This window comes from Amblyomma maculatum, chromosome 9, assembly GCF_055883805.1.
Source record: "Amblyomma maculatum isolate TAMU_Amacu chromosome 9, ASM5588380v1, whole genome shotgun sequence".
NCBI classification, from domain to species: Eukaryota; Metazoa; Arthropoda; class Arachnida; order Ixodida; family Ixodidae; genus Amblyomma; species Amblyomma maculatum.
The window spans coordinates 31,896,550-31,921,407 of record NC_139352.1 but is presented as its reverse complement, the minus strand read 5'-3'; the positions used below and the strand labels follow the sequence as shown (position 1 = coordinate 31,921,407).

General features: G+C 44.0%; 1 protein-coding gene across 1 annotated transcript in view; it reads left to right on the top strand.

Annotated features, from left to right (window-relative positions):
• Positions 1-340: 340 nt before the first annotated feature.
• LOC146178775 (lysosomal alpha-mannosidase-like) overlaps positions 341-24,858 on the top strand; it is a 43,304-nt gene continuing 18,786 nt past the window's right edge. The window contains exons 1-8 of the mRNA XM_084580027.1: positions 341-490; positions 3,810-3,956; positions 4,705-4,765; positions 9,982-10,021; positions 10,114-10,183; positions 14,849-14,974; positions 16,215-16,406; positions 23,142-23,357. Of these exons, the coding sequence (XP_084436153.1) occupies positions 341-490; positions 3,810-3,956; positions 4,705-4,765; positions 9,982-10,021; positions 10,114-10,183; positions 14,849-14,974; positions 16,215-16,406; positions 23,142-23,357 (1,002 nt within the window). The remainder of the gene's footprint in view (positions 491-3,809; positions 3,957-4,704; positions 4,766-9,981; positions 10,022-10,113; positions 10,184-14,848; positions 14,975-16,214; positions 16,407-23,141; positions 23,358-24,858) is intronic.

The following is a 24,858-nucleotide window of genomic DNA, read 5'->3' as shown; positions in this document are numbered from 1 at the left end:
TAGCTGCGCCAACGTATCTACATGGCCTACAAGTTAAATTCCTGACTCTCAATCCAAGAATCTTGTGTTCGTTTCCGATATAACCCTTAACACAGATCAATACGGTTGAAGTCTTCACAAGCTGAGCCATATTTAGCAACGTACTGATCCCTTCAGTGTTATAGGAGCACCAGGGTTAAGAAACAGATGTGGTTCCCCACGGTACCGAGCTGCACGTACTTACGATACGCAAGCTACGTTGTATTGAAAGCATTACGCTACCGAACAATCATTTTTCTTTTTCTTTTTTTCTGGCCCATGGATACAGGCCCGTGTGTACACCAATCACACAGTTGCAGTGATGTCTGGAGGCGACCACACTTTCGCCAACGCCAAGAAGCGCTTCGAGCGACAGGAAGATGTGATGAATGTGGCAAACAGCATTGGTTCCTCGAACAACAGCCAGACACGTGTACACGTGGTCTATTCTACTCCAGCCTGCTATATACAGGTATAAACAAACGTTCAGATGGGGGCAGCCGATCTAGATGACGGCTTCGTTTGATTTAGGTCATTCCTTCCCATAACGACATATGACCGATGCCGGTTTTACGCTTGCAAGTTCAATTTGGGCTTACCGACATTATTCCTGAGAAGGCTGTTGCAGATATTTGACGCTAGCCGCAGTCCTAGTTCTCCCTGTGAACCCTTGCGGCTCAACATCGTCCACTTATTTTTTACATGTGCGTCATATCAGTGCAGAACGCTACACAGTTTACAATTAATTTCATGGCAGAAATGGGGTCTCACTAAAATGCCGTTGTCAGATAGCACGCAGGCTTGCCACTGAAATTTCCGTGACCCAATGTCACGTCCAACCCATGAAGTTATCATCCATTCGACGTCCCCTGCTGAGCCACCTGAATGATTCCGCATAATTTCACAGTTGCTGTCTCTTTGCCTATAAGTTTTTTTCTATACGGGAGTTGCTTTAATCTTGGCGCTCAACTCCCCAGGAGGAGTTCCAGCTACATCTTTTATGTTGATAGTTCGAATTCATTTGTGTGTGTGCGTGGTCCACCTGGGATTATTCCTTCTTAAAGGGTTCTCGACATCCCTTGAACATTCGGTTTCACATCACGCGCGCCGTCTAGATTCCCATCAGGCCTCACTGCTTGTAGGAGACGCCGCGTATGAAACGTTCCACATTTTCATACTTTCACAGTACCGTGATCAAACTTCCACGGTTATACCCGCCGTGTTCTTTGCGCATGCTGTGCTGGGTACGTCAGTAACCTATCCCAGCATAGACAGCCAACCTAAAACTGGGTACTTAACAGCTTCACTGTTTTAGAATTGCGAGGGTACAAATCCCTAATGAAATTTTTTTTTGTTTAGCGTGATTTGATAAAACCGAGATAATTCGGTAAAGCGGCTCTGTGAGAATGAAAACTTTGTACATGCTTAACTGAGGTATCAGGTAGCGCTCCTTCTTTATGCAGCGTTATTTAGTCTGAGTTCAGTCACATCTATAATTTCCACATCTATTTTTACAGCTGGGCTGGTAAAGTGCTCATTCAGTTCATTGAATTATGTTTGCAATATATTTTAGACTTTATCATTGCCTAATGGCCGTCAAGGGAACAGATGAACTGCTCTAATTACTGAATCGGAGCTTTCATTGAGTATGATGCCAAACTGGCTTATGATGCGGTCGTTTCCCTTCAGTTGTTTGGAAGAGGTCTCCTTCCGTTTTCCCATAATATACTGTGTGTTGTTGCAAAAGTTTCTCAAGAGATCCCAGAAGAAAAAAAAAGAATTTCACGACAATTCTCAGGTGACAATGTTGAGAGCACTGGGCTGTTGATATGCTGAGCAAGGAGGAAACGAGTGGGAAAAGCAGAGGTAAAATTCTGGTTCCTAGCTTTTTCCTCGTTTAGGGCAATACAAGAAATAGTTCGTGGAGTTCTCTATGGTCTGAAGCGTAATTATGCGTGCATATCCTGCTTCTTCATGCTCAATAAGTTAAGGTCCAAAGGTAGCTAATATTACATACATGTTATATATCTCTCTCTTATTGAATAGATTTATCAATACTACCATTTGATTACAAAAGCGAAATAATTTATTTTACTGTGCCTCTAAAGTGCTCTTTCGGGTTGGCTTAAACAACCACGGGATGACTGTAAAGTGTGATGTTCTAAGTCTGGCAGACCAAACAAAACTCCATTAGCGGAGATAAGGGTACAGGAAGATCTGTCCTAAATGCCTTGTATATTGTTATACGTTTATATTTCCACATAGTATATCTCATTTTTTGCGGCGCTGCAGCTTTTCAGTCAGCTTAATTAGCAATTGTGAGGACGAGAAACGATGTGTACATGAATATACTGCATTGGACAACATAATTTCAGGCTATAGCCACAGCGAGCTTGCTAAACCAGAACCAAAACAGATTCAACAAATTCGATTACAAAATATTTGCACTGGCAGATGAGTACAGTGTGGTGATCGAAGTAATATTCAATGCAATACTTGAAAAAAACGTTGGGTAGCGATCAGCATGGCTGGGCATGAATATAGCAGCAGAACTATTTACCACAAACCTTTAACTAAATTTTACTGATTTTAGCCCTCTTGTGCCGAAATATTTCAAGCTTATTTAAGTATTTTACGCGGACTACAGGCTTCTGTTGAATGAATAAAGAGGCTTAATTAAGACCTTTGGTGCACCTTTGTCAAAGAAATGAAGAATATGACATTCGAAGTGCTGAACGAAAGACTCCCAGCTTAGCATGTAAAGACACCGGGTGCTGAGATGACGCAGTCACCTATAGATTTGATGATTGGGCTTGAAACCCAATCACGTCGAGAGTTTTTCGACCACTTTCTCGGTAGAAGATTCCCAGCCACGCTGTCGTATCGAGGAATGCGATTAGTAGGACCTGTTCATTATTTAGAACAGCGCACAAAACAGACAAAATGTAGAAGTGACACAAAATAGCACCCATTGTGTCTCATCTGTGTATTCTGTCCTTGTATGCTACACTTCTATGAGTCGTGAATATGTATCAACGCGCCCAGATTTCTTTATAGGTAATGTCTAGGCATTAAGAAGAACTCCAGGGTGAAATAGTGCGCATCCATACTCCGCGTTGCCTGTTACCTATGGGTACACGTACCGCAGGCGCTTTAAACAGTAAATTTAAAACTATTTAAGGGTTAGGCTAAAGCAGACCAATTTCATTTTATTTTGGAGAGTAAGCTCTACGGCGTTCATTTGCGAGTTTCGCGTTAATGCGCGTTATTCCCGCACCTAGCACCTCAAGCGTTAGTCAGATGGCGCCACGGGCTTGTGCGCTGCATATTCATTAATCTCGCGCTGCGTAGCAAACATCGTGGTATTCGTCGTGTCCAGGCACGAGAGCAATATAATATCGCCTTAGCCGATCACACATGGTGTAAACATGCAACACATTTTCGCGTTGTGCATCAAACATCATCGCCTTCATGAAGCTCTCTCTGCGCCGCTTCTTCATTTAACCTTGTCAAATATGTCATGCACATGCGCCATGCACATGCGCCATGTCGCTAAATACAGAGGCCTCAGCCCAGTCAGGGAAGCTGCCGAGACCATCGAACAAAGAGAAGCCAGACTATTCCTTCGCCGAGAAGCTTACCAACCGCGGAAGAGAGCCAAGGTAGAAGGAGCAGCACCGCTTGCGGCTGCGCCTGATGACTAATGCTCGTGAATCTTGGTTCTTGGGTAAATAGACCTCCGCAATATTTTTCTTTTTTTTTTTTCTGCTCTCGCGAAATTCTTCATGCAGGCGTTGCATCGGGCCCGTAGAGGATGGCCTCGTTTTCAGGAAGACCTGCTGCCGTACACGGACGTACCGGGCCGAAGCTGGACAGGGTTCTACACGACAAGGCCGAACCTAAAGATGCTGGGGCGATACGCCAACGGCTTCCTTCAGGCAAGTGAAACACTGCAGTGGTATTTCATGATACCTCCGTTGCCGGCGCTGCTGCCGCCGTGCGAACACTGAAAAGAAATCAAACGTAGCCGAACTGAACTGAACCTAACATAAATGTATCTATGGAGGAAGCACTGAAAGATCACTAAATGTTTTTCAAAAACAAAGATGTTCCCGCCGCAGCCTTTCAGTTGAGGCAACACTAAATACATGTGTTATAAAAAGAACTGTACGAAGAGACCTCTCGCATTTACTATTTGTTTACTAGAGTGTTTACCTGTAGTGTCTTCCGCGTTTGCCTGATATCTTCAGAGGCACTCACGATGCCTCACGCCGCCTCCGATGACGCCGGAACATGGCCAGGTATACAAGGCAGATAGCCAGCCTCGCTGCTCCTCTTCTCTCCGCAGCTACAGCAATTATTCACGCTTAGGTTTCTACGTTGCTTTAAGAATATTTCGACTCAGTAAATGTTCGCCGCCAATGCTAAAGAACTTTCGCACCGACTTTGTTACGACAAACTAAGGCATTAAAATGACAAATGAAACAAGCAAAGCTAGGCAGTGCTCAACAGAACATGTTGAAACAACCTTTAGGCTCTGTGAATTGCCCAAATATAGTTTATCATTGTGATAAAATATTTTATGTAATAATATTGTGATGAGGAACCACCCTTATTTATTCTACAGCCATGCACTGTATTTAGAGCAGAATCGTTTGTTCATTGTTCTTCTCTGGGTCGGAACAGGCTTGCAAGCAGCTTTCAACCCTTGGTCACAAGGACACTACCAATCAAGTCAGGAAGCTAGGTAAGGAGTGAATACTTCAAATTTAGTTTGACGAATCGTCAGTTGCCACAATATGACGGCAGAATATTTTGATAGAATAATGTCGTCCTTCTCCGCGCAAGAGAGATTCAAAATTCTCTGTGGCGACTTCGCATTGCTGCATTTCAATAGATTTCTGCACCTGTCTACCAACTTTCCTTCAGTACTTCCTAAAGGAATGGCGATCGAGCTTAAGGTAAATAGTAGATGGAGTTAAGCTAAATACTGGCAATGCTTAGGTATCACAATACTCTGGGCCCACACTGACATGCAGATTTTTGTAGAAGTGATCATAGTTATTGGATTATTTCTTCCTCCACCATCTTTACGCTATCTCAATACTCTCAATAGCCTCTTTACAATTTATAGGGGTTACCATAGTCTCCACCCTCACATATAAATAAGGTGCCAAACATATAGGCAAATTGTGGTCTGTTTTGCCGTTGAAAGAGAATTTATGCGGCATAAACCTCAATACATGCCTTAAACAATGCATTTTTGTTTGCAGTCAAATAATTTCGGCAGTAACAATAGCGCTCTCTTAAAGAAATTAAAACACGAATATCTATACAGGCCCGATATTGGTTGTTTTAGCAGATTTTTAATCCGAGATTCTGAGTACATTGTAAGAATTAGTGTAGGCTGAGTCTGATTACGCTAAAGGCACTCTCTTGCGACGTACTAATTGGCTCATGGTTTAGGTCAAGTATACATGAAAGGTCAAGTCAACGTCAAAGATTTCATCAAGGTCACTCATTCGTCACAGGATAAGCTATGTCGGCCTTTGTATGATTTGTGAGAGGCCGCATGGTTGTGATGTCACGAAACGACTTACCCAGTCAGAGCGATGGTACTTGATGTGCAACTACGTTCCATTCTCATCTCACCCTTACGTAGGGATTACACTGTCCGAGCTAACGGCTCATTCCAACTTGACCACGCCATTTTCTCTCCTGACGTCACACAGCCGCCGACCATTCAGCGATCGCATTCGCACGCGTTAACTAGAACATGCCATATGGAAGCTACAAATAGCAGGTGCTATATTCCAGGTTGTTTTTATGGTTGCGAGGCTACTCCAAAAACAAATGACGTCATTCGAATCGATGACAACAAAAAACAACTTGGCCAGGGATGGTGTCATTTTCATCAGAGATTTCAAGCCTCCCAAATGTCAAAATCTACGAGCATGAGTGTGGCAGATGTAACTGGAAATTGACATGGACGGATACTTATTTGTCGGCACGCAACAGCACAACGCAAGATGGCATGATCGAGGTGGAAAGATCTGACTCCTCTGCCGCCACTTTCCGTAGAAGGGTGTGACGGGAACCGGATACATAGGGACCCTTCCACCCCGAATAGAGAGTTGCCACCTAGGCCAAGTGCTTGTGCGCGCCAAAAGGGAACGAGGGAAACGGGTGTGGGGTTGGGTAATAAGCGCAGCTAGGCGACGAGTCAAAACAGTAGACTAAAGGTGCTGCAGACGAGCAGATACACCGACGCAGCACCTATAGAATGTTTACAGAGAGCAGATTTTACCTTCCATCACAGAGGATGCTACTAGGAGAGCCGCCATTTCTGACCTTGGAAACCACTGCGAACAGAATTGATGCGGGGCTTCTGTGAAAATGCGAACTGACTTTAAGCACTCCTACTTTGGTACTGGTGTCATCTGTATTTTTGTAGAAGTCTGTAGAGAAGTAGAACTTACGTTCATGTTGTCCACCGATCGAAAAAAACAGACGACGCTTTATATATATGGTGTGACTCACGGTCAAGGCCACCTGTTTTCTCTGAGATGTATCATGAATTGACACACCTATGTATAAAGGAGATAAAGTCACAACGTACACGTCCTTCTTTATGTTAGCGCCAGCAGAGGCGGAAAAAGAGAAAACTGATCTTTTCAGATGCGGTGGAATTTTGCTTTGTACTGCTGCCGCGGTAATGTTGCAAGGCGTGGTTAATATCAATTGCAACTCGATGATAGTAGGTTCATTATGCAGATACGAAAATTTAATGTGTTCACGTCTGTGACCCAGCTTGATTTAATTTAGCCCTGAAGTAAAACATGTAATACCTGATGTTCTTACAGGACCTCTGCAAGAATGAAAAGTGCAGTTGAATATTACAGGATTTCATACACGCTTACTCCGGCTGACTATATTGTGGGTGCTAAGCTCAAGTGCAGCTTCCTGTCTTACAATCATCAGAGTGCGGGTGAAAACGACTGAGCGCCTGACATGGGTATTGAGCAACTTGCGTGGTATTCCTTTAAATCTTCTACATTAGGGTGATATTAAAAATAGCGAGATCACTGCTTAATCTCCAATGGAAAAATGTGTAATCCAGAGCGTTGCTTTGTTGTCCGGATAGCAGTGGCAAAAACGTTTATTTAAAACATATTATCTGGATTCCTGGTCACCAGGGTCTAGGAGAAAATTAGGCCACGAATGCGGCTGCCCGAGAACTCATCTCCCGGGTACCTCACTCAGACTCCATGAAACAGGATGAGGGCCAACTCACCAGATTTAAAAATAATTATAGATTATTACAAAGATAATCATCGCCGATACCCTAAACTCGCTAAGGGGCTCAGGAAGGCAAACGAACGCATGCTCCTGAAGCTTTGTAGCAACACAATGTTATGCCCGGCTATTATGAAACACTTTGACCACGTGGTGGCCGGCACGTGCGAACATTCTTGTCCGCACGATGTGCGAGCTCCACTGGTGACAGATACTGTGTTTTTCCTTTCCTGTAAAACAACGGACTCAACCCAACTCTATGATTGGCTTCAGACCCGGTCTGTCGACCCAGGACATTATGCTGCAAATCCAACACCAGATCATTGAAGCGCGTACTGAATGCACGAGAGTTATCCTGGGCCTGGACTTAGCAAAGACCTTCGATAACGTCAAACACAAAGCAATACTTGAAAAATTACTTACATCTCGACGTAGGTGAAAAAAACTTACAGCTACGTAAGGGACTTCTTTTCAAAGCGAGAAGCAACGATCCAAATTGAAGAACTCAAGTTGGACAAATTTACACTGGGCAGCAGAAGATTACTCCAGGGCTCAGTCCTCTCACCCCTGCTCTTCAATGTTGCTCTTATCAAGCTTCCATCAAAGCTAGAAGAAATTGAGGGGCTAAACCACAGCCTCTACGTAGACGACATCACACTCTGGACCACAAGAGGTAGTGATGGACAAAGTGAAGACATCCTTCAGGCAGCTGTAAAAACGTGAAGAATACGTAACCCCTAGATGCCTGAAATGTTCTCCCGAAAATTCCGAGATGCTCGTGTACCAGCCACCACCCAGCAGATTGGACAAAAAACAACCGAGAATCAAACTAAAGGCAGATGTAGTTCCCATCTTCAGAGTGGACAAAATTAGAACCCTAGGTACGTGGCTGCAGGAAAAGGGCCGTCACGGAGAAGCTATAAAAAAACTAGTAGGCTGCGCTCAATAAACAATAAGTATAATTAAACGCATACTTGTACATGCGTTTGTCACTCGTAAGATCGCCTAAGCAGTCCCGTACTTACACCTTGCAAACTGCGAGAAGGTTAAGATTGAAGCAGTCATCAGGAAGAGGAGAAAAACAGTCCTTGGTCTCCCCATCAGTACGTCTACGAACCGGCTAATGAAGCTGGGGGTGTACAATACACTGGAAGAAGTGATAGAGGCCAACTGAATCTCCCAGTACAAAAGACTGTCAGAGACTCGGACGGGAAGAGGCATACTGCCGAAACTAGGCATTCAATAAGAAAACCAAGGGGACCAGAAGACGGATGTCTAGATGGAAGTCAGGAAGCGACTAAAAATCCCCCCACTGCCATGAAATATGCATGACAGAAGAAAGAAAAGGGCGGAAACGATGCACAAGATATATCAAGGAAGACAGGGCGGGGTCTATGTCGACGCCGCTAGCGTCAGATGAACAAAACCTAAGAATAAGCGGTTCGGTTAGGACGAGCTTAGCTCACATGGCTGAAGAGGTGGCGATTGCCCTTGCAATAGAAGGGACGATGGCTACTATAAATATAAGTGATTCGAAAACAGCAATCTGCAATTTTATTAACTAAAGGGTCTCTCCGCAGTCAAAAAGGATACTGAAAACAGGTCAGGATGACAGAATAATCTGGCTAACATGGGCATCAGCCCACTCCCAGCTTCAGGGAAATGAGAGAGAGCTTGCCCGCGGTCTCGCCTTCCTGGTAGGCTCTTATCCTCAGTACACTCTTAGCAGGGACAAGCTAGTTAGCTCCAGAGAGATTACTGAGCACTATCGGCGAAAACAGGTTTGAATACCCACCGGTAGATAGGACACTAAATAAGAACCAAGAACCACCACCAATTATAAAACGACAGTGAGCTTTGATGCATTCAACGAAAAGCTGGTTGTGTTCGACAAGGGGCTTGCGATGCACTGTATGCAGCAGCAATTCTCAAGCTTTAGCATTTCGGCTCTCCAAATGTTTCAGTCTGCAGTCGGTTAATTACACCTCTTTAACAATTTCTAACCATTTTGATCCATTTGTGCACGCAAATCACGCCTTTCCCCGCTCGTTCACGCTAAATTCAAAATTCAAATTTCCAGCCACTAGAAGTTAGGCCTTCGTTACCGAAATCCCAGCACCACGTGACCTCCTTTGGACGTCGACATTACCCCTCCTGGCTATTTCAACGCCTGATTGACCTAATTCGTTCTAAGAACTTAACTGAGCCCCATCAACTATTTTGTCACTTGCACACCTTTCTATGACGCTCTACCCAGCGGCAGCACTCTTTTTTTCGATATATGTTTTACGACCTAGAACTAAAAAACACACTTCACAGCTATTGCCTGCTTTCACAATACCACTCTGATGACTAGAAGACGAAACCTTTTGCGCAAATTCTAGAAGACGGACCCCCCCATCCATCCAGATCCAACGTTTTAGCATGTACACGACTTTGATCGGCATGTGACCAGTTTGCACGAAGTGAACAAAACGAATAAAATTCTTTCGTACACTAAATGGCTTCATTTCTTTCGATGAAACTGATCCGAGAAAATAAAGATCAGAAAAGAATTTCACAAATAACAAGAACCTGAAGTAATCGTCTTCGATGTCTTTACTCTGTGACATCGGCGGTCCACAAGCAGTCCTTCAGGACGACTATTCATTTTCCTTTATTTTGCAGCCGAAGCAGTGGCCACGTTTCAGCATCACGACGGCATCACGTGAGTGCGTGCTGCGGCGATTGCCGCAGCTCTTAAGCGATCCTCATTTCTGGGGGGTGACTGCCCACTCGTGAACCACTGCTTCTGCACAGGGGCACATGCAGTACCACAGCCGCCCGCGACTACGCCGACAGGCTCTACAAAGGCATTCAGGAATGCGAGGTAAGCAGCCAGGTCATTGTTTTCTTGAACTGTTCATTTGGTTCAATGGACCCACGTTTTCGATGTGTGATAGTGCCTGGAAATGTATGTTTGTCCAGAATCGCGCCTTTCAAAGGGAAGTGAAAAAAAAATTAAAATATCTAGATCTTTTTTTTTTCTCACTACCACTGTGAGGCGACGGATGAATGGGATCTCTTAACTTTGCTTAATAAGTTGCCCACAGCAGAGTTCTTTTTTTACAACATTTGGTTCTCCTAACTCATTGCCTAAGTCATCTCTTTTTTACACTGGAGCTAAATCTGTAATTGTTGACGTCACACAAGCATTTACTGCGTATTATAAATCGTTATCTCCTCCCGTTCTTCAAAAAGATTGAAAGGCTCGTGTGATCTTAGCAACTTTGCTCTAAGAGTACCCTCAGAGTAGCAAGAAATATAGAGCGGTTAAATAAAGCAATTTTCGGTCACGAAATACGTACAGGTCACCAACGTGAACAGTGTTCACGGGGCACAGCAATGTGGAATTCAGATGCCAGTCCTAACTGCAGAATTCCATCAAGGCTTCGCATAATGATGTCAGTAGCACCGTCAATAGCACGTTTATTACGTCCATCTAAACCAGTTGGCCCTCCTTGCAGAGCCCGGGCCGCTATTCCAAATGCGCCCGGCGTGAGCAAGTCTTTGGCTCGCGTTCTGCGTACTTACGGTGTCCATCTCGCTCACGTTCCTGCTTGCAAGCTGAGGCACGAAGCAGTTAAATACAAGATACAGGGAAGTTTCCTGGCGTCATAGTGCCCTGCGCAAATTTTAACTACTGCTATATCGGCGAGAGCGGCAACTTCGAAAGGCGACTGAGGGACTACAAGAACGATGTCAAAAACAAGAAGGTCGCATCTAATCCACTTGCAGAACACGTAGAAGCCGCAACGCACAAAATAGCCTGGGAAGAACCGTCCGTCATCGAAGGGAAAAGAATTGGCTTTCATGTCGATATCTTGAATCCTTGATAATTCAAACTACAGAAAGAACCCTTAACCACAACGCAGGCAATCTCCCGCCTACGTACGAAAGATGCGGGGGCGAATACTGCGACAGACTTAAGCTTCGTGCTCTGGGCTTTCCGCTCAGTGAGCAAGGCTTCCGAATGGAAGTCGAAAAGTCTTTCTTCGTGGTCTTAACAACCTTTGGTCGGCGTTCTCGTTTCTGAATACATGAATTACTCAATTTATTGGTGTGTATCAGTTCATTGGTAATTTATTTATTATATCACTTTATTGTACGAAAAATTGTTTTGGTGTGCTGATTATATATAACTTAAAATAGCTACTTAAAAACTGATGTTTCGTTTCGTCATTTATTTGTATAATTGTGATAGCTCATTACTCATGTAAGCAAACAATTGTTTATAGCTTGCTTGCATTAATCACATATATCATGAATTGTTGGTCCCTTTGTCATTTGGCTCAATTGTTTATATACGCATGCAGCTAATTAATTAATTACATTATTAATAATTCGCCAGGGCGTAAACCGAACACGAAGCAACATAATTGGCTGCAGTAAAGGAAATGTTTTCGCATTACTGCACTTTAGCGGACTTAAGCGCAACGTGTAAATTCTTTAACAAAAACGAGCAAACCTCCGATCTTGACTAGGCATCCATGCTTTCTGGGGAGTCAATTCCTATCCTGGCTTCTCACCTGATATAAGCAATTCCAATCGGCATGTTCTCAAAGCTTTCTGATATCGCATGATATGGTCAGGCCGCACAATCGATCGAAGGATGGGTACGCGGCCATTGCACATACCAATTTAGACATGAGAGAAGCCCCCCATTACCTTTCACTCACAACGCAGGTTTTAACTGAAGAATTGGGCGTTTAACGTCTCTCGCGCTTAAAACGGGCGACCTTAGCCTGAGCGCCAGTCTAGACACTAGGACGCGCTTCTCTTTTAGTCTGCTTTCTATTAGGTCCCTGTCTTCTCCCACGATCCACTCTGCTTAAAATTGTCGCTTGCCTTATGCAAACAACTAAAGGAAGTGGCAGCTATAGACTAGAACAACATCAAATATCAGTAGCGAGCCGCATACCGAAAGGTTCCCACGATGCGTTTAAGCTTATCGCTGGCAAGTGTGACCAAAATGGACATTTTAACCCGCCAGAGTTCCGTGCCAGAACGGCCATGTTGCACAGAACGGCCATGTTCTGTGCCGTCTCTGACAACGTCGTCTGAGTTGGCGTTGCGAGGGAAAAATCACAAACAAATCTTCAGCGAATGACAGCTGGCAGCTTACGCGGGCGGGGCTTGATTGGCCGCCGGTCATGTAGCGTCATGCGACCACGTGACAAGGCCAATTTGGCAGAAACTGCCAACTACGCTTTCGAATTCGAGATTACGAATTTTGAGAGATTGAGAACAATCCAACCGTCAGGGTTCCTTGCATATGTAGTGAGACATGATTCTCCGAGGCTACGCAGGCACCTTTGTATCTTTTGGCTATATCGGGGCTTTTGTCTTTGCTGGGTGTTTTCATATTGTTACGGCGCGCCGAGGAGCGCTGCGACAGAAAAAGAAGAGGCACGGGACGAGCGGGAGACGAGCACGCGGCGCCAGCGCGAGGGTTAGAGAACAAAAGAAGAGCGCCGAGGCAAGTGGTGTTTGCCTGGTGTCCTCCGTTCTTCTCTGTGTACTCTAGGCGGGCACAGCGTCCCTCAGCAATATCATGCCGTTATTGCGACGGTAGTGCCATGGAGTATGCGTGAAATGATAAAGGCACTCTTAAATTCAGTTTTGAATAATCGACTTGCTAAGCATATGTACGGCAACGATGATCCGCAAGAGATGTCTTAGACGGAGAGTATAAACTCTGTTGCTTTGTGCGCTTTAAGCACAACATAAGTGTCCTCCCTGTTTCAGTTACTGCTGCATTAAACATGTGCTAGGCGTCAAAGTGACTACATTTTATTTCATTTTGTGGTAGCTAAAAAAGATTTCATGCAAAATTAACACATATTTTTGCCGGGGGAATCCCTCAGGAGTAGCCAATATGTGAGCAAAATAAAATGATATCCGACTACCTCGCGAGATTTATTACATAGCAGCTGTCACGGCAGTACCGCAACCGTATTTTAGTAACGTCGTCTTTTTCCCGTTGCAGGCAGTTATCAGAGGAAGCATCTTCTCGTTAATGGATTCAGCAGACACACACTTCGACGACCACTCAGGTCGCCTCCGTTTCTGCCATCTGCTCAATCAAAGTGACTGCTCCACCACGGAACTCGAAAAACAGGTCAGATGTTTCTTTTGCGCGGCCGATGGCTAAGGCTTTCTTTTTTTTTTTTTTCCTGTACAAATGACGTACCGGTCGTCATTTTATGGGCATCGAGCGCCGCGGCATAATAAAACCAAAACAAAACAGCAAGATTGAGATTCGACAGTCACAAAATTTTCACAATAATTTACTGGACAAGCTAACGCTGGCCGGGTTCCTTGTTTAAATTATATGCCTGATATGTCAAGCCATTTGAAAGAAGCAAACCACTAATATTTAAAAACGAGTGTTTAACATATGAAGATGACTTCTTCCGCACCACAATATAAATACTGGCGGCCATGAGAAAAGGGTCAAGATTCTTAAATTCAAATAATCTGGTTAACTAACTTCTGAGCAATAGCTTTTTGTCTCTTGCAATTTGGCGACTAAAATTAGACATTTGTACGCCTGCCGCAATGACCATCAGTTCTCAGAATTTCGAAAACACGATTTTTAGGCGCCATGGCCACAAAAATATCGACTACCTCGTGCCAAAAGACGCACCTTTTTTAAAAACATTTGCTTAAGCAAGGCCTCGAGCACCGTCAATCAATCATTTACAGCCCTGACATTCTTGTCCTGCAGGCGAAAATTGGTATTATGGTGAGGAAGAAGCCATCTTTATATCTCAAATGGCCTACTTTAAAAGAGTAGTGGACATACTCTGTGAAGCACCTGGTTTATCTGCCGTACTTCACGTCAGCGCGGCGGATGGCGGAATAAAGATGCTGAGAGCTGAGCATGGTACCACATGGTTTAGCAGTGTAAAGTATATGTTAAGAACAGTAACACGTCATATATCATGCATGAAGAAACCAGTACAGTTTTTGAGAAATCGTAGTCAACAATAACCGCTGTTTATTGACGCATATCGCCTATACCGAGGTTTCGTGTAATTGACGTACGCTCGCTGTCCGCGCAAAAGATCCCCGCGCGCAAAGGATAAAGCAGACGGCGTTGGAAAGGAGTCAATGTATGCGCAGCCTTTCGTTGTATACTGCGTTTTATGTCGTGCGTAGCTTACGCCATCAGAGACAGCCAGTCTACAGATCTCCAACCTGTTTAACAATATCAAATATATATCAAAAGTTATTTGATGCATAGATGCACCTGAAACATCCAGCTCTTCCTTTTAACCAAGCAATAAACAGTTCATATCAGAAAAGTGATGACATAACCTTTTCATCAAACTAAGAAAGAGCAATTCGTTGCCTCCTTGGCTGTAAGATTAAGCCGGCCTTCAAGGTAATGATCTACTTGCTCGCTCTAGGCGGGCTCTTCTGCGCAATGATCACATTTGAATTTCAAACAAGCTGGTCACTCCGTGAAATATTTGTTTGCGCGTCGCAGTTCGGACTCATTGTGTACAACCCTGCCAGCGTGACGATCTCACATTACGTTCGGCTGCCGCTAAGGATGCCTAAGGAATCGAAGGTGACCGTGATGGGACCAGGAGGAGCCAGGATCGAGTCCCAAGTAAGGCACAAAGTCATCGCAGCGAAACACGGCAAAACATCTTGCTTGAGCAGTATGTGTCCCGGGAGAGGGTGCTCGCTGTGTCCATTCCTTTGGTGGTGTCGAGAGTTCGTCGTGTCACACAGTGTTAATTATCACAGATAATATGCTCTAAAGACGCGCTTCCCTGCAGAGGCATCACCTGCTTCCCGCCGTTTCGTAAGGGTACCTCGGGGCGGTTGCAAATATCACTGGAGTCACTGCGAACACGGGCACTTGTCTGCTTTCTAATTTCAGCTTTACTGCGTTTTCGCACGATTCTGGAGCGCTGTCAACAATGGATACGCAAACTGTACGCATTTCGTACTTAGTGTTCTGAGAAGTACTGTAAACTACTGGATCATCCGAGACGAGCCCCGTAATTGCGATGTGCCGTCGCTCTGATTGACGAGGTTGTTTCGTCACGTCGTAATGCTTTCATAGCCGTGATTCTATCGCCTAATCGAAGTAGGCAAGAAAAAAGACATAGATCTCAGGTTTATATCAATTTCTGGCGCTTACAAGTTTGGCATGCGTCCCTTGTTCAAGGGTACAACATCTATGGTATACCGTGGCGAAGCATGAGTAAACACCTGTAAACGAGAGTTTGTGATCTACCGGTTTGGCTGTTCGTGCAGCGTGTGCCATAGCCAGTGGTGTGCCAGTGCTTTGACACTGGTAATTTCAGTCATGTCTACTACGATACTGCTTGCTTTTCCAGCTTTTTCTGAATGTTTAACTATGCTTTAGGCAGCTTAACTCTGAACATGACCTGTTATTGACGCTTGCGTGTAAGTATGCTGTATACAACTCCCACTATGACTATAGAGAGTCATGGTCAGTCGGAAGTGCCTGACATTGGAAAAACCGGTGATGAGAAGCTGAACAAATATTTGAGTTACTACTAAACAAGGGCAATACAAATCTAACTCTTCAGCCAAATCAGTATGTCAGCAGACTGCCATCAGTTATTCTTGCCCGGAAGTGTCTGCAGTTAAGCTTTCAGCCGCTGCTCTGTAATCCCATCCCATTTAGTTTTGTCAGCCGTATCTCATGCATCCGGTAAACGGGGAGGCGGGGGGGGGGGGTGTTCGCTACCTCAGTTTGTTTAAACAAAAATTATAACCTTAACTTCGCCACTTATGCTCATAGAGCAAATGGTTTGTTCCCGCACTGGCATTATTTGAAAGGACGTTGTCCTTAAGACGCGTATTTTTTGCAGCTTCTGCCACTGTTACCGCACCCTCATCGGATTCCTGAGAGAGTGGGTTCCGCCAAGTCGTTGCTGGAATTCCGCGTAGACGTGGAACCCATCGGTGCCAGTTGGTACAACGTGCGATTCGAGCCAACGTTTGACGATGAAGCTTCGGAAGCTTCCCAGGCCTACCATCCGGATAACTATATCCAAAACGAGGTACGATGAGGTACTTTCAAGTTGTCTTTTTTCAGCAGACTCGCATGTAAGAAAAGCAAGGTGGGGTGTTCACCGCTGACCCGCTTCAGTTCTTGTCGAAGTACGTTGCTGTTAAAGCGAACGGCAGCTTTCACCAGAGAATCCAGCGTTGTCATTGCCGGCGTCAGCGTTATGGACGAAAAGTCATTAGCATAGCGCTCGCAAGGAATAACAGGACGCTGATAGGCAGCTCATTGATTGAACGTAGGGTAGCATGACATTACATTTGGCAGAAGCTGGCAACTCGGGACTCTACTTTTAATATGAGAGGGTGATATCAAAATCAGCCAGCTTCCAGGACCCTTGCAATTACGTTACCCCTATCCCACGCAGGCACGTTCATATAGCTTGCTTAATATGGGGCTTTATATGTGGGCTGGTAACCTATGCTTGAAGGTGGAGCTTATAGGTGGAGCCCTTCCAATTTTTGTACCTTTTTTTGCACCGCACCGAGGAGTGCGCTATATTCTTCTGATACAATTTAAAAATCAATGTTTTGCTTCTCTTAGGTCACATTAATAAATGTTCGAAATAATAACACGAATATCTTGCAGAGAAAACACAGGCATTGTCACTGGGAGTAAGTGAAGGACACCTCGGCGTAGGTTCAGGTATTCCCACCAGGAAAACCGTAGGGCCTTCGTTGCTGTGATCGTATCAAAACGACCCAAAGCCAGCGATAGCACATTTTTTATCTCCTCTAAAGTTGCCGCATTAAGCAAAATAAGCTTCGTTTTCATTACGCGTAGCCTACTTATAGTTAGGGTATGATAATGAACTGATATACAAGCCCACCTAAATTATTATAGAGCTGCACTTAAAGGTGCATACCTGCTGGGATGCAAAAACACAGTGCGTTCACTGCCCAGTTTGGTTTTGAGTTTTGAATTTTGTTGCTTAGTTGTCGTTTCTATTTGTGAAATTCGGTCGAAGTCAAATTTAGGGATCAGGGAGTCATATTTTGTAAGATTAGTACGAAAATTTGAACGTCATCATTGAGGTGGCCATACTCAAATTAGTTTAGACATCGGGTTAGATCAAACTCTGGTAGTATTAAATTTTTTGGTGTAAGCGACGAAATTTTAAGGTGGCCTATCCAATGTGGAGGTCATCATTGTATTAGCCATACCCGATTTAGCTTCGACTACAGGTATGGTCGAGCCCTGACCAGCTCAAAGTTTTGTGGTCAGAGTTCCAAATTTTAGTGAAGACCCGTGCCAAGTTGGAAGCCACTATCGGTACCTGGTTATTCGTTGTGACACGCTCTGTCCAACGAGCCGCTTCCAGAGCTCAATTAAATATGATTACTTAATCATTTATCTGCTCGACTGATAAATATTTCTACAATCTCTATGTGTCCCTCATACATTGTTATAATACTTACCCATGAAACTGATTATTGTCACTTCGTGCGGACACTTTTCGCGACACGATCTTTCCGCAGGCTCTGTCTACACCATTCATTAGCCAGGAAATCCGTATGCATTAAACAGGCCTCAGTGCTTTTCTAAGTCTATATGTTTACTTCTGCCTTGACGTGGTGACCACCCAATATGTAAAATGGAGGCGTTCTGCTCACTGCATTCTCATAGATTATCTCAGGTTTCTAGAGCAAAATTAAATGCGAGGTAACTGTATATTATTGCAATGTACCGTTACTTAAATGTTAGAATTAAATTGTTCGGTTTTACAGTTAGCAGCAAACGCTTTATTCTAACGTTTCACCGTCAATAGCATAAAGTGGTTACGACAGCCAATATCACTCAGTAGAAAGTGTTTTTTACTATTGCAAATTGTTTATCAGCAAAAGCCTACGAGTCTCCTGAGCGGTTATTTACAAATATATTGATTGATATGGTAAAATTTTGCGGTAAGCAAAACTTTTGTTAACTAACTTCCTCTTGAAAAATGCGCTTACCGAGAATTTGAAGGCAGACAGATCCGTTTGATTCACATATGCGCTTCAGTTAACGCGATAGTGTTACAGTCACCGTTGATGAAAATTCCATGGTGTGGATGTTGTTGGCGCTGAGGGAGAAAAATAACCGGCATGGCACAGGTAAACGTGGGTCATAGGGCCAAGCACTGACTAGTCCACCAGCTATTGCGTGGAGGAGCTGCAAACGAGCGCTTCTGTTTGTGTTGGGTGGCTGAGATGGAATCGAACCTACCAAGGCGCGGATAAAGCACGCAACTTTTTTGTACCCAGGCTCGTGCGAACGCATTGCTTAAAGAAAGCTTCCTAGTTGCCTCCCCATATTGTGGCAACATACGACTTTATGATAATGAGTTTGTTGGAGATAATAGGAAGATAAATAATCGAATATTGACTACAGAAGCAGAAAACAACTTTCACACGAGCGGGGATCCGCAGGAGGAAGCAAGAACGGGAGTCACACCAGCTGTAGGTTTCTGCCATATACTCTTAAGCGCGGACCTCAAGTGTTCATCCCGTTTTGATGCAAAAGTACATAGTTCATAAATGGCGTGGACAGAGACTGCGGACACAGCGTCCCCATACAAACTCTCAATCATGAATTACATACCGTGACTAAGTGCACACTTGATTAGAAACTTATGGAAAAGTTGGAATAATTCAATCAGTGAAATATTTAAATGAATGGTAAATAAATTTTTTAATGACTTATGTTGTTGACTGGCTCTATGGACAGAGCGTGTCCGCACTAATGACGAGGTAATTTGGCCAAGCTTGCAATCACATCTTAATTTTTTAACATCACATCTAATTTGAAGGCCGCCAACCTGATGGCGACCTCTTAATTTGAATGAACCACCTCCGAAAGTTGGCTCCATTACCTACAAACTGTGACCAAATTTCTTGCCTGCCCTAATTCTAGTATGTAGAATTCATGTGGCTCCCGAACATAAACGGGCAACCCTCGAAATTTGACCTTCATGGATCCCCGAAAATAGACTTCGTCCCAATTTCACAATATTCATATCTAATCTATAGTTAGTATCGCTAACTTAATGGCTGCATCCAAATTTTGGCGAAAGTCCCCCAGGAGTTGGTTTTGACTTCCTCCGAATATTAGACATAGAAAGGCCATTTCGGCAAGGTAACGCACAACACATGACGAAACTAGGCATGGAACTCGCAATGCATTCGCATTTCTGAACTTAAGCAGACTTAGGTACTGTTCACAGCTTGCTTAGAGAAAGTATTCAGAGACTTGAAGTGGGAGCAGTTAGAGATAATAGTAGATGGAGAATACCTCAGTAACTAACCTGTGATTCGCTGATGGCATTGTCTTGCTAAGCAACTCAGGGAATAACTGCAAAGAATGATCGATGTCCTAGACAGCAAAAGCAGAAAGGTTGGCTAATAGGCTAAAAATTAATATGCAGGAAACTTAGATAATGTTCAGCAGACTAGGGAAGGACAAGCAGTTTGCAAGAGATAAAGAAGCGCTGGAAGCCGTAGATGAATATATCTATTTAGGACAGGTAGTAACCACAGATCCGGATCATTAAAGAGACATAACTAGGACAGTATGATTGGGATGGAGTGCATTTAACAAATACTCGCAGATTATGAGTCGCAGCTTACCTGTATTGCTCAAGAGAAAGTGTACAACAGTTGCATCTTACCTGTACTCACTTATGGGGCTGAAATGTGGAAGCTAACCAAGAGGGTTCTACGTAAGTTGAGGAGAACGCAGAGGGCTATTGAACGAAAAATGATAGGGGTAACGTTAAGAGATAGGAAGCGTCCAGAGTGCGTCAAAGAAATAACTCAAGTTACTGACATTCTAGTGGAAATCAAGAAGAAAAATGGGCATGGGCACGACATGTAGCGCGAAGAGAGGATAACCGATGGTCGCTTAGGGTAACAAACTTGATTCCAAGAGAAGGAAAGCGTAGCAGAGGGCGACAGAAACTTAGGTGGGAGGACGAGGACACGAAGTTCGCATGGGTCAAGTGGATGCAGCTAGCGCATGACCGCGTTGATTTCAGGAGTATCGGAGATGCTTTCGCCCTGCAGTGTGTGTAGTCCAGATGATTATGATGATGATGAAGTGAACCCTGTTCTTGTTTGCAACAAAAGCTGCTAATTTCAATCTATAGATTATAACTGAATCATATTTCAAAGCTGAATTTCACTGGTCAGCAGTGCATTTCGTCATTGCATATGGGCGCCACATAAGCAAAATAAAGCTTTTAGTAAACACTTTCATACACTCCACATGTGCTTACAATCTCGAGCGACAACTGTCGCACGAGCCAAAAAGGCCTATCAACATTATTCATCTGACAAATAATGCACCGATGCACATGTTAAAACCTCCGAAAAAAAAAAGGAGAAAAACTAGGCCTAAGTTGAAGTGCAGATTTGCGGAGTTTCTTATTAGCTGAGCTGGTGAGCTAACCTTCGGCGTGAACAGACTGACAGCCGTGGTTCGCTTCGGCATGACACATTGGTTCTAAACCGAATCCAAACATTCCGGAGGTTGCTGAAAATGTATCACTGGCGGTATTTTCACTCCCGAAGCTCTTGAGCAGAGGGAACGGGGATGGCCCTTTTGATATCTCATGAAAGGTTCAGTGTAGAAAAAAATCAGAGAACCGTTTCAAAATTACGACAAAATATTCTCTAGTTCAATTGCAACGCCAAAATGTTCTTTATACTGTAGTACTGTAGAGCTGTAGTGCTTTGCTATATACCGTAGTGCTGTAGTAAACTGCTGCAACTACGGAAACCTTCTACGCTATCAGATTTTTTTTTTTTGTCACAGCAAGTTCATTCGCAAAAACGCGCAAAGATACTCTGTTGTAAGAACAGAACATTTTTCAATACTTTTTCGACAGGGTGAACTTGACTTACGTGGCAAGCTCAGCAGAAACCAGCTTCCAAATGACAATGGGGTGGCCGCTTGATGACCAGTTTTCGTTTTATGGAAGGCAGAGAATATGTAGAAATCAAAGGTTCGCTGCGTTGCTCACAGTGGTGCTACGCATGCAGATCTGAATTTGAAACAGGCTCTAACGATAACAATACTCTAGCCACAAGGAAGCACTAACATACAAGAGAGGCCAAACCAAATGTACAACCATGTGGTCACAGGGCATTGCGACAGTTTTACACCCGGATATTCACAATGTGGCCGACGCTTGACAAGCGGGTATGCCCCGGCAGACATGCTGTCGAACATCGACAGAAGCAATGGAAATCACGACCTTGCAAAGCAGTCATTATGCATAGGGCACATCAAGTCTCTTCATTACGAAGTCTCAAAGAAGGCGCAGATAGATTTATTGTTGCCACTTGAAGCGTTTTGTCACCCTCCAGCTGAGAAGTCATCTATGGTCAGGTCAGAAAATTTGTATGAGGTATTATGACTCAGATTATTTCAGTATGGCCCTTGTTAGCCGGCCAGTCCACTCCGCTTCTGAGCTGAATGAAGCTGGTGTCATTTTATACTGACAAGGTTACGCTGTCTGATTCCATAAGCACAGCCACTCGAACGCTCGGCAGAAGGCTCCAAGAATATAGAACTCTTTGCGGTGTTCGCAGGCGACATTGACTTCACCCATCGCTGGCTTTACAAGTGTGCCCTACTTTCGTGACACCGGATTTTCCGTTCTTGGCGAATTGGTATCCACTTCATTATCGGCGCAGCTGTTGCAATTTGTCACGCAACAGTGCCACCTACATCACATCACGTGACGTTAATACGGCACGTGACCAGAAGTGAGCAGCCGTCCGTGCACTGCAGTTTCTCGTGGGTCGCGTTAGCACTCAATCCTTCTGATGGGTAAAGCACAGACGGCCTATTGAATCCTGCCACTTTAATGAAGGAAGTACATGAGATCGAACAGGCTAAGAGAGCAGCACTGGTGTCCAATGGATATCAGCAAAAAGTCAGACAGGTTGCGCCACAGCAGCATGCCAAAGTTGCGTTGAATAAACGCACCACATTGAGTGAGCATAAACAAAAACATTTTTCCATTTTCAATGAACACCCATATGTGAGTGGCTGCGTGATAAAAGAGAAATCTTTCAGCAATTAACGGCCGCCTGATGGCAAAATTCTACATGTGTCAATGAACGCTTTGATAAAGTGGTTATGAGTGTCAGTTGGTCTAAGCATCGTTGATGGAGGAAGAGAAATATATTTTCTGCAACACTGAAGCTATGCTCCAACACACACTTTCAGGACAGCGTTTTGTCTACTGAGGAAGCAAAATATTGCTCGAAATGCGCTTTTAAGCAGAGAAATTGACGATTTCCGAAAAATGTTAAGCATAAATGCGACACGGTATGTTGAAAAAAGAAAATGGATATACAAATTATTAGTGCGGAAACAAATGTTGTATCCTTGCTATAAGTATACAGTCATGATGCATTTTTGTTCGATGTACAGGTGCGGATATGAGTAAACAGAGCAAGTTTTTCCGTTCAAACTAAAATCAAGCCTTCTGCGCGGAAGATAGAAAGCAATATTTTTCAAGTAAAAGGGCATTGGCGTAAGTTCGCACATACCACTACTGCCAGTTTCAATTATGCGACCCGTTAAAAAAGTTAAAAGCAAGTAGCTTTGACCGTTTACTTTTGTCCGCACCAGTACATCTTCGTTTGCAAATGAAGACTTGTTTCTCCTTCTGAGCTAGCACAAGCAATTTAAATTTCATAAGAGGACGCTTTAAAATGATGTAAGCTGTTTCTCCCGACAGCGATACCGAGTCGAGTTGGATCGAGCCTCCGGCCTCGTCTCCAGAGTCATCGTTCGGGACGGAGAGCGGACAGTGCAACTTCGGCAGACATTCGCTGCTTACCTTTTCAAGGAAAGCACCGATCCGCTCAAAATGAGACATCCCGGCCACTACGTTTTCAGCGCTTTTAGCGATGCCGAGGAGACGGACCGCGTCTCTAAGTACCGTGTAGTCAAGGTAGGTATTGTTAAGGAGGCACTGGCCACAATGATATTCTGGATGCTGGCCTAATGCCTTGCCCCCGCCGAGCGTTCTGCTCCTGCTTACCACGCCGAGTGATGAAGCAATACTCACAAAAATGGCAGCTCAAAGGAGTTTGCGTGTTACCATTTTATTACATTGCGCGGCAAGGGCTACATGCATATTATCAAAGGATAGAGGTAGAATATATGTTTGCCCTTGAGGCAGGACAAAACAAGAGCACAGGTAATCCTGACAGCGCCTGGCATTGGATGAAGTGGCAGTGGCAACGCAAGCAGTTGCATCACCAAAAATAGAAAAATTGTGCATAATGTTACGTTTTAATCAGATGTGCATAGGAGAACATAACACAGTTCTTTACTACATAGCTGTAGCTTCCAGAGATCCTTTTTTTTTCTCTGGTGCAATAGAGCGGGCTGTTCAAGGGGCAAAAAGGGGGGGGGGGGGATCATAAAAACAGAGAACAGTAATATTCTGTTGCGAAAAGAATAATAATATCTATAACGAAAAACTATATATAACCGTTTAATAAAGTATGAAATGGCTATAAAACTTTGAAACAATGAAACGGTTTATCCATTGTCGTCGATCAGCCCCATTACGACAAGACACGTCATGAAACGAAGCCCCCTAACTATTACATGTATCTAGAGTAATGTCGAAAACTTTGTGACACTACAGCACCAGCCACAGGTAATCGCATGCGTTCAAATTGGTTGACATGTACATGATGTTATGTATCTGCGACAGGCTGCTTTAAATAAATCATCAGCGGTATTTGCTCACTAATAAGTCACTCAACCAATCGCATACTCCATACGCCAATCGATCAGCGAACGCTACCCTTATCATATATACTTTTTACCATGCCGCGCTGGCTGGTTTTTGATAAAGGCGAGAAGCAAGGCACTCGTGTACAGCACGGTGTCAGTGTACATTCAAGAACCCCAGGTGACTGGAATTTCCGGTGTCCTCCACAGGCCACGACGTCTCTCATGGCCTGTAAGATTTTGGAAAGTTAAACTCCGCACACCAAACCTAAGGTTAACAGTGCATCTATCATATTTTCGCAGACTGATGAGCGAGTTGGTAGAACATTCTAGAAAAAAGGCAGCGCACCAGCACAAACACGATCAAGGGCAAGACAGTGTTTTGTCTTGTCCCTGGATGCTGGGAGAGGAGCTGTCACTGTAGCTCTCTTCAAGCACATCTTTCTCCTTGTCAGCACCTATGATCATTTTTCAGAACAATCGAGTGGTTAATGTGATTATCGTTCTTTTTTCTCTTTCTTTCTTGGTTACGTCAACAACTGGATCACGATGAGGTCTGTTTCGACAATGGGGAGCTCGGCAAAGAGCTAGCTGAAAAAATAGACAGTGATCAATTATTCAAACTATTATTTTTTTTCTTTTCGCCTATTCGATTATCGCTTTTCGCGCTGGAAAGCGATAACGCTTCTAAAATTGACACAGCTTTT